Below are 10,091 nucleotides of genomic sequence, written 5' to 3'. Positions count from 1 at the left end.
TCCCTCCCCAAAAATAAAGAATGTTAAAATCCTACAACGCCTTGATGTCATGTTTCGCCGCTAACTTGAACCACGTTGGCCGCTATTTGTGAATTCAGTGTATATGTGAGTCGAACTTCAACTTGTCATCTAGAATCACACCTAACAATTTCTCTTTAGATATTAGAATTTGTATATCCAAAAATTCCATTGAAAACTCGAGGGCATGCATGTGAAAACTACAAATAATTATTAGTGCCATCTGCTCTTGTTGATAGCATAGGCTGGGTCATTCATAAAAATAGGCATGCATTGTATACATGTGGTTAAGTGCAGTAGGCTGGTATTGTGTAGTAATTATTTTTGCAAAATTAATTTTCTTCTCCTGTTTATTGTGTTATCTCATTTTGGTGTTGTTTTTGCATTCCAATTACAAACAGTTTGATGTCTTCACTTAAAAATGTCCTATGGGATAGGGTGGGTACCTGGATGGGAGACTATTGGGAAATCTTCCTAACAAAGGTATCTTATCTTTTTTTCACACAATTTCTTTTTCATTTGCTTATTAAATTTGTTTCTGTCATCTGTTTTTGATGAATGGCAATGGAGTCCCAAAACAGTGCTGTTGCTAAGCGAGTATTGACTCACAAAGCCTGTGAGCCCCGAAAAAGTGCGGTTTCTGTGTGGGTATTGACTCACAAAGTTCACATGCTCTAGGACTGATTGCCACTTCATTTTTTTTTCTTTTACAATTGACATTAGAATTTAAATAACCAATTATGCAAAATTTGATGCAAGTTTCCACCAAAGTTAAGCCCATTCTGGTGGAGTTTGTACTTGGATGGGAGACCACCGCAAAATCCCTGTTTAAATTCCTTTTCTTTTCACTTGATACCTTTTTTGTATTTGGTTGTTAAAGGCTTTTTTTGAATCTTATTTTATTCCTGGGAGGAATAGCGATGGAATCTTCAAAGGGTGCAGTTAGGCTAAATGGGTGTTGACTCACAAAGCCCACAAGCACTCTAGGCAAGAACATATTAATGGCATTGTTGAGGTGGACCATTGCTCTTGCAAAGTAAAAGACAAAAAAGACAAGTGGGGAGCAAACAGAATAACTGTATGATGGACATCAATTGTTGACAGTCAAAAAAATAGTGCATCAGTTTCATAATTCATGCACACGCTGCAGGCCTACAATCTTACACTCACTCACTCAGACAGCCGTGATCTGGGGTGGATCCAGGTTTTGACGAAGGGGGGTTCGGATAAATGCCCGCTGATGGCGGTAGCCCCTAGGGGACCTAAAAAATTTTTTAATTTTAGGGCCTCTGAAATGCGATTTCCAGCGTTTTCAGGGGCAATTTGAAGTGGTTTAATAGGTCAAAAGACTCATTATCTTCGCTGGTCTCTGATCTAGGAAAGAAAATTATGATATTTCAGTTTTAAATCGATTGGTGAAACAACTCTCGAGAAATCAGCACTGTCTGCTTGCTAGAATTAAGTGTACTCGTGTAATAGACTAATCGATTAATGCTTACCTTGCTGATGACGGTCCAAAAAACCGGTGAATTTGTGGTTGCTTTGTCCTCTTCGACATATTAAATCGTGAGTTGACGTTGAGGAACATTGAAGTAAATTTTCTCTTTAAAATACTCCCGGCGCAATCTTTGACTCACTGAGAGAACGATCCACAACTCTGATTTCCAAAGAACGGTGTGGCTTTACGCAATGCCGGAATTGGAACGATTGGCAGATTTGGCATAAACTGTCAGTTTTGGCGGGATGTGTAAGCGTTAATAAGCAGTAATTTTATAGCTCAAGTGGACGTTCTAGAGGCCATTTTCGACTAGGCACAAATTTGTCTTGTTTTTATTGCTGTTTTCGCATACAAAGACACAAAGAAATATCACTTTCAAAAGATATATTTATTAGCTGAGTTGGCTCACTATTTTTTTAACCACACGTTTGATATACGTTTTTACGTTCAGTTTAGGGGGTTCGACCGAACCACCCGAACCACCCCTAGATCCGCCCCAGGTGATGACAATAAGGGTACTGCACTTACAGTGCACTACCCACAAAAATGTTCAAAATCAAAACCAATGTAGTGCGGAGGTAAACAAAGAAAGTTAATTTTGTTATATGAAAGTTGATACAATGCAAATACCTGTGCTGAAGCTCATAGAATGTTCTTTGCAAGGCAAATGCTACACTCCTATTTGGGTCATCATTTTCTGTAGGCATCTGGTACACAGCCTATAAGTAGTCCATGAGGTAAATAAGCAAACAAAAAACATACATGTACATTGGACAGTTATGGTGGTTATCAGTTGTCTTCTTCCCCAATTGTCTTCTTCTTCACAATTATTGTGAAAAAACTTTATTTGACGCAAGTTGGTGCCCTTGCTTACAAAAGCACTCACATGTAACTGTACATGAACATGTACTAGCATTCTACTTACCATGGAAGTGTTGGAACAAAAAAACCTAAAAAAATTATTACTGTCCACATCAGGGTGCAGATCACCCTGCTCGCAGAGCCTTTCTTTTGCTTGCTCGATTTTGGCGTTCTCGAGAAAGACTCTGCATGAATCGAGTAAGATCTTTATTGAGTATGCGCTCCATGTTGCCAGGATGCAGTCTCGAACCCAAGCATAATATGCCAGATCTCGCCACCATCTTGGTTTTTCACGGTACAGCGGGCTCAATTATAACCATCGGTTTTGTCACTAAATTGACGCTCGCACTGGAAAAACCGGTTTGACGAGAGAAAACAAGATTGACTAGTCCAGAAGTTCGGGCTGTGGCGGCTTCAAAGAGTTGATGCGATTCGGGCAGAGCCTACTTTTCTCCTCCTCATGCAGTAAAGAAAAGGACAAAAGGAGGCTCTGCTCGCAGGGTGGGTGCAGATAAGTTATGGGGCCACAATGTTATTGGGAATCTAAAGATTTTTAGAGTACTCTGGTACCTATTAAAATCAGTGGATCTCAACAAATGTTTCATAGTTTTTCTTATGATCTTCTTCATTTACATGTATCAGGTTTTTACATAAGCCCTGTCTTGATCCTGGAACACTCATTCATGGTCAATCTTAGTGAAGGTTCAAAATACGACTAGGGAGCAACATGGCTTATTTAACAAAAAGATTAACAAAAAATTAATGATCAAACCAAGACAAATTTTGGAAAACATGAGTGATGGTCCTGGTGTTCAACCTGATTCTTTAGAGAGGAGAGGAAAAATGGCTCAGATTCATTATAGGAAAAACACTCACCTTCCTCAGTTTATTTGTAAAGTACAGTGTTTGTAACAAGGAGTTCATGTAACAAGTAGCTCCTTGATTCTTCAGTCCCACAAATCCAGTGTGCTTTTTGGAATCCCACCTACATGGATAAAATTCAAACTTGACGTTCACATTTTTTATATATTTGTATGTCTTACATTATGTACACAGCTACCACACAAGGGTTTAAGGTGGCTTAATACAGTTTTCTGAAGAAAAAATGTAATTTTACCTAACAAATAAATGCAAACCAGGGGAAAATGCTAAATATAGTGACCAGGCTCCCAGACGGGGGACTGGAAACTAGACACTTAAAAGGCCTTTTTCTCAAAACCTAGCAATACGACCAGGGTTAAAACAATATGAAGATGAAACCATGAACAGTTTTTTAAAAAGATCTATCAGACAGTTTTTCAGTTAGTATCAAAATGGACGAAAATCAACCTTTTTGCCATTTGCGAAAAACCTGTATGACAGATTTAACTGTTTATTTCTATACATGACTATTTTTCTCGCTACAGAAATCCTGAAATTCTGAGGAGGGGTCCTACAGCTAGTTTTTGAGAAAAAAGCCTTTGAAATGTCTAGTTTCCAGTCCCCACTCTAGGAGCTCGGTCACTACATTTAGCATTTGAGTTCCCGAGTTGCATTTGTTTGTTAGGTAAAATTATATTCTACATCAATTGCAGTGTCTAACACTTCAGAAGAGACATCCTGTTGCTTTAATTTCACAGATTTTAAAATCTTGATCTTTTTCTTCAGAAAACTGTAGTGAGCCACCTTAAACAAAAGCCTTACATTTTACACATCTTTTAAAAAGGATTTTGAGCTTCCACCATTACAGTTCCAATTTTCCCACCAGCACTGACTGTAATACTGTACTCTTTCAGTTATGATAACAGCACTTCGGCATTATGAATGTATTATAAAAAGTACCCACAGTTTGTGACATCTTTAAAACTCTCTTTACATTGCATGTCCCACAATCTCTTCAAGCCCTAGAAATTAATTTAATCACATACTTACGCAACACCATGTGGTGCTTCTGCTGCTACCTGCACTTCCAAGATAATTGTGTCATCTTTAATAAAACCCTTGTTTGCATCAAGGGCATCCTGAATTGATCAAAAACAAAAAGAAAATGTAATGTGACCATAATTCCATTGTAATTTACAAGTGGGTAGCTGGGTACATACTCTGTGGTGAGTTGAGGTTAACTTATTAGCATATAAATTTTACTTTCCTTTTTGTCTCATTGTTGAGACATTTGACTGGCATTTCTTTAACTTTTTATTTTAATATATTAACTTGTTCAGCATTCTTCCTGAGATGCGGACTGACAGTACTATTGAAACATGCAGTAGAATATCTTTCATACTCCAGTATGATTCATGATGTATCTTGAGTGGGGTTTGAGTCAAACCTACCGTATTTACCCGTGTATAGGTCGACCTTTTATGGCCTCAAAAGAAGCTCCAAAAATCGCCCTCGACTTATACACGGGTCAAACATTTTGAGCCAAGTTCCAGCTAATTTATTCAAAATTAACATAATAATGTTAACGTTGTCTTGGGCATAACGAAGGCAGTGGACAAAAGCCGACGTAAAAGACTTCAAAATGAATGACAAAAGACTTCAAAGCGAATGTACTAAGCAATTCCAGTTGAAATGAAAAAGGATTTGTCCAACTCTAAATGTTGAAGATACTCACGAGCACAAATATGAAATAGACACTGGAAATTTTCGTTTTCCAAAGGCGGAAAGCTCTAAAAGTCATTTCTGTTTCTTCGAATAAAACACGATCGTTCAACGGCTTAGTAACCTGGCGCAATACCTCGTGTTTGCGTGCAAGCATCGTCACTCGTGTTGCGTGAAAATGCGCTGGTTGGTAATGAATGTTTTTTATTCTTTATACACACCTGGCAGATTTAAATGCTTTTGCAAACTTCGTATTGTTTGGTTTATGAGTTTTGTTTTGTTTGTCATTTGAGAAATTATAAATCAAGGACCAATAAAACCTTGCACATTTTCGCATTGTTCGAAAGTTATTTTCAAAGATTGACTCCTGCTTCTGTGATGTTGCATTGTACTTATCCTCTAAAGCCCTTTATCCTTGAACACGGAAACAGGTGAGTTGGAGGTTTACATGTTCGATTTTCTGAGAACTTTTTCGAAACTCAAGGACAAAATGCCCGCATATACAACAGCTGTTGAACAACAAAACTATTAAGCGCTTGAGGCCCTAATTTTTTTGTGTATCCACATTTCCAGAAATCGAAGAATACAAGATTAGTGTCCCATGAACATTTAACAAAGAAATTAAGAAATTGCGTTTTTTGCCATCAAAAATGGGGGGTCGACTTATACATGGGATCGACTTATACACGGGTAAATACGGTATTTGCAGTCTTTAGGAGTTGGTATTAGTTGAAAGCTTCAATCAAGTGATGTGCCACCAACAACCCTGGAAATACACACCTCATGCCCACTGTTGAAAAAAAGTCAGTATCATGAGATAATCATTATTACATCCATTGATGTGCTTTTTCACACCTTGCAAACTGAGGAGAATGACGTATGTAAGTGACCTACAAAAATGACAAATTTGTGGGTGAATTTTTACTTCTTAATATAAATTCTCAAGTCTAAAAGAAGCCATCAATACTGAGCCACAGTGACCAATGAAGATGGTACATGTATACAGGTATTTTTGAGAGTTCAATACCAGAATCTAAAGTTGAAGTAAAGTGACTTACATTCCATGCAACAAAATGACTAAATCCCCAGTCATTTTCCTTTGCAAAAAACAGATGAGAAATTTCTGCAGAGAAAGGAGTAATAAAATTACTGCATATGTCAACAGACACTTTTCTTACTTACATGTAACTCTGCACCACAGTTGCAAATGTTTAAATTGGCTTTTGAATAAGTGACTGTGCACAACCATAACTAATTTATCAAAGCTGCATGTGTCAACTAATAAGCAAATTTGGCAAGGCTTGCTACTATATAAAAAAGAAAAAAAAAAGTGTAACAATGACAGTGATGATGGTGAAGAGGATAATGTCCAATGTGATCATACTGTTGATTTAGAAGCTACAAGTACATGACCTGACATTGCTACGGTAACCAACAGGAGCAAAAGTGAAACACTGATGACACAGCTGTGCAGATACCAGGAGATAACAGAATTTATAAGAAAGAACATATACATAACAAAGTTGAAAACCAACTGGAGCTTAAAAGTGGAATTGCCAATACATGGCAAATGAGTAGATGCTGGAGTTAAATTTGTACAGGTATACTGTAGTTGGATCATTGGGAAGTGTAGTAAAGAACTTAATTAAATAGTGTAAGTGGTTAGAACAATCTGACATCAAAATCAGCACTTCATTACCGGTACTCTAAAACAACCACATACATGTAGTTTAGAACAACAAGGATTTTGAGGTAAGCAAGTAAGATCACCCAGTGCACAGAGAAAAAAGTATAATGATAATTAATGATAATAATAATTAGTATATAGTCACTCAGTGATCTTGGTGTTTCAAGCAATCTGATTGGTTCGCTATCTCGGAGTTATTGAGCATTATTCACTCCCTTTGGAGTGAATAATGCTTGATCCAAACAAAACAAAATGGCCGGCGTAAACTCACCAGCATTTATGAATCGGAAATATTGAGAATACAAAATGATGCTGTGCTACAGAAGACAAAGAAGGGCCTTTTGCAAACCCGTGTTTGACTTCGTTTTTCCAGATAATTATTGCTGAAAATTAAACAATCTTCACGCCAAAAATTTGTTTCACTCGGAGTAATTCTCTCTTGTAGGGCTGGTCGCCCACCAAAACGAATTTCTTACTGAAATCAAGGAAATAAAAATGTTTATAAGAAAGTTCCACATGGTTGCAAGTAAACAAGACAGGTCATTTTACAACAAACTAACGCTCACCTCAATTAGAGCCACCATTTCATGTGGATCATTTACCAACTGCACTTTCAATTTCCATTTCAAATGAACCTCAAAAACTTTGATCGAACGGTGAAAATGTTTTAACAAGCAGACTTTCGATTTAGATTGCAGATTTAAACGGTGCTAAATGACCATTTTGCTGTTTGTGACGAGGATTTTAACAAAGGTTATTTAGATTTGCCATGTTTGAAGCTTCTGTAAACACTTTCGCGCATGCTTTGTGCCGCTTGCATGTTTTCCACGCATGAATTGAGATGCCAATTAAATCGACTTTGGATGGTTTTTTCTGCAATTGTTGTTGAGATCACTGTGTGAGTATATACTAAAACCATTATTCTTTTCAATCTCGGTCAAAAGTGGCAGAATATTTACCTCTCCGCTTTGCAGCTCGGTAAATATTCTACCACTATTCACCTCAATTTCAAAGAATAATATTGTTAATTATTAACCTGCAGACCAGTTTGGCAGCTGACCTAATCCCCAAGGAGTTTGCACTGCTTGATAGATGGAGCATCTGAGTGGTGTTAAAGAGGTCATAGGTTCAAATCCTCCCTGGAAGTTTCAGTTGTGCCCTTACCATATTACTAAGAAACTAGCATATCATCTCTCGCAAGAGTAAATCCCACTATTTACCACCTAAAATAATCTAACACTTTGCCAGCACCATCCAAAACACAACAGAATTATTTATCATATACTCACTTCTCGTGAAGTCCTCACCACCTTCCTGCTGATGTACAAGAGTCAACCTTGCTGAGGCCTGACAAGACCATGATCTACCACAAGCGAATACGAAATAATTAGTAAAGTATAATAATTATGTGTAATAATACCGGTATCTAAAACATTTGAAATTTTTCTACCAAGAAGAACCTTGACAAGGTCAAGCAACCTCATGAGGAAACCAAACTAATTATCTCTGAAATATCATAAACTTCCAATAATAATATATAATTATTTGAAAGCCAATCCAGCAGGTCCAATTTTGGGTTGCAAGCTTTTGGAACTGTATTCTTTCATTGCTATACCGGTTAGGAATTTACAGTACAAAATACTCATACCAGATTAACTTTTCTAAAAGTTACGACCAGTATACAGAATACATCCAAGAAGAATGTGCTTTCAGAGTACCTCAGATGTCCCCTTGTTGCAAAAAACAACCCTTGAATAAAATGTCCATGTACATACAACATCATGTCGCATACTCTTATTAAATTAAACAAGGTAAAGCAAACATACAGCGTTTCTGTCTCTGGATTACACTGCAGAAAGAATCCCAGACTCTTGACTTTCTCATGATTGGAATATCTTGGCATGCACATAATACGCCTATAACCAACAGATTCTGATTAGATAACATTTCAGATGTAAATTAAACCTTTTACTGCATTAAACGCTACACTTCTTTTACATGAGCTGCATTTCTCCTGCATGATCCATTCTGATTGGCTAACAGAAATGCAGTTTTCAGGTATCACAGTGCAGAAAAGAGAAAGGTAATTCACTGCAAAAAGAGGCAACAAACCAAGTATGTATTCTGATTGCTCAATGATCAAAGAAAGTCTCAGGTGGCCAATCCAATGCGAACCCCCGATGGTGCAATTTTTGCGCTATTATGATATGCATGCATTTCTTCTAATTAATTATGACAATCTCACCTTGAAAATTTTTCATGTATATTGTTAATAAGCAATCACAAATTTTTGTGCAATTTGGGATAAATAAGCACTTTTTCAAAGACTACAAATTTCACTTGCTTGTTCCTATTTCAAAAAATAATCCTGCTTATTTAATCCAAATTGCACTCAAAATCATTACCTCTACAAATTCAAAACATCACAGAGATAAAGAAATAATAACTATTAACACTAATCAGAAACCCATAGGGCTTGAAACGTGTAACGGCCCCTTGTGTGCTGGGAAGCAAGCTTCTGAATATTCAATTTGCTAAGTACCATATTTGGAACAACAAGAGCAAGGGGTTTCCAAATATGGTACTTAGCAATGAAACATTCAACCAATCAGTTCGCACTGAATATTTGGAAGCTGTAAACGCATTTTACACGTTTCAACCCTTATGGATTTCTGCACTAATTTAATTGATAAATAAATTATTAATGAACTTTATAAGAAGAAGCTCTTTCCTTTGAGGCACTGCATCCAAACCACTTAACTATAACAAGTGATTTGTGAGCACTGTACCTAGTACGCTATACGTCTCGAGACTAATACAAAGTACAATTTTTCCTCACCATGGTAAATTTCTGACGTATATGGGGTCACTCAAGGTTGTTTTTTCAAGTTTACTGAAATTGTGCACTGTGAATCGAATGATTCCTTCCGGTCTTGCCGTGTCTTCTTCCATAATAACATCCTGAGGCTCACTGGGAGAAGAAACTCCATTTGGCACGGCGGAACCATCAACGGTATCTAGCCGGAAAACGTGAACCAAACTGTTTCATCCAGCTTTTACTAAATTTTTTGCAAGCTAATGATATGAAACCAATAAGTAAAACACGTCATAGTAACTCATAAGGGGATACCTTCTTTCGTGTCCATTTCCTCTTGATCACTTTCATTTTCCACCGTATTCATACTTTCTTCTTCGATTTTGGAGTTTAAATTTTTGGGACGAGTTTTTGCGGAGCGAGTCCCAGTTACAACCTTAATATGTTTACTGGCTATGCGGCCAATTGCGCCCCACAATCCCTTACCGGGAAACACGGCGACCAGTGTCTAGTACATACGAGGTTTAAAAATAAAAAAAGGCGAGCGATAGATCGCAAAATGCGAACAAATTACAAAGTTTAGCTTGTCTGCCAGTTCACACTAATATCGTCCTCCATTGTGACATTGG

At 37.2% G+C, this 10,091-nt stretch overlaps 1 protein-coding gene across 1 annotated transcript in view; it reads right to left on the bottom strand.

Moving 5' to 3' along the window:
* The window catches only part of LOC137969764 (ubiquitin carboxyl-terminal hydrolase 7-like), a 68,091-nt gene extending 58,000 nt beyond the window's left edge, over positions 1 to 10,091 (bottom strand). The window contains exons 1-8 of the mRNA XM_068816120.1: positions 9,778 to 10,091; positions 9,487 to 9,664; positions 8,474 to 8,563; positions 7,937 to 8,010; positions 6,019 to 6,083; positions 4,289 to 4,377; positions 3,254 to 3,362; positions 2,147 to 2,235 (exon numbers count right to left, since the gene is read on the bottom strand). Of these exons, the coding sequence (XP_068672221.1) occupies positions 2,147 to 2,235; positions 3,254 to 3,362; positions 4,289 to 4,377; positions 6,019 to 6,083; positions 7,937 to 8,010; positions 8,474 to 8,563; positions 9,487 to 9,664; positions 9,778 to 9,829 (746 nt within the window). The 5' untranslated portion in view covers positions 9,830 to 10,091. The remainder of the gene's footprint in view (positions 1 to 2,146; positions 2,236 to 3,253; positions 3,363 to 4,288; positions 4,378 to 6,018; positions 6,084 to 7,936; positions 8,011 to 8,473; positions 8,564 to 9,486; positions 9,665 to 9,777) is intronic.

This window comes from Montipora foliosa, chromosome 9 (assembly GCF_036669935.1).
Source record: "Montipora foliosa isolate CH-2021 chromosome 9, ASM3666993v2, whole genome shotgun sequence".
In the NCBI taxonomy this organism is placed as follows: Eukaryota; Metazoa; Cnidaria; class Anthozoa; order Scleractinia; family Acroporidae; genus Montipora; species Montipora foliosa.
This window is presented reverse-complemented; position numbering and strand designations above follow the sequence as displayed.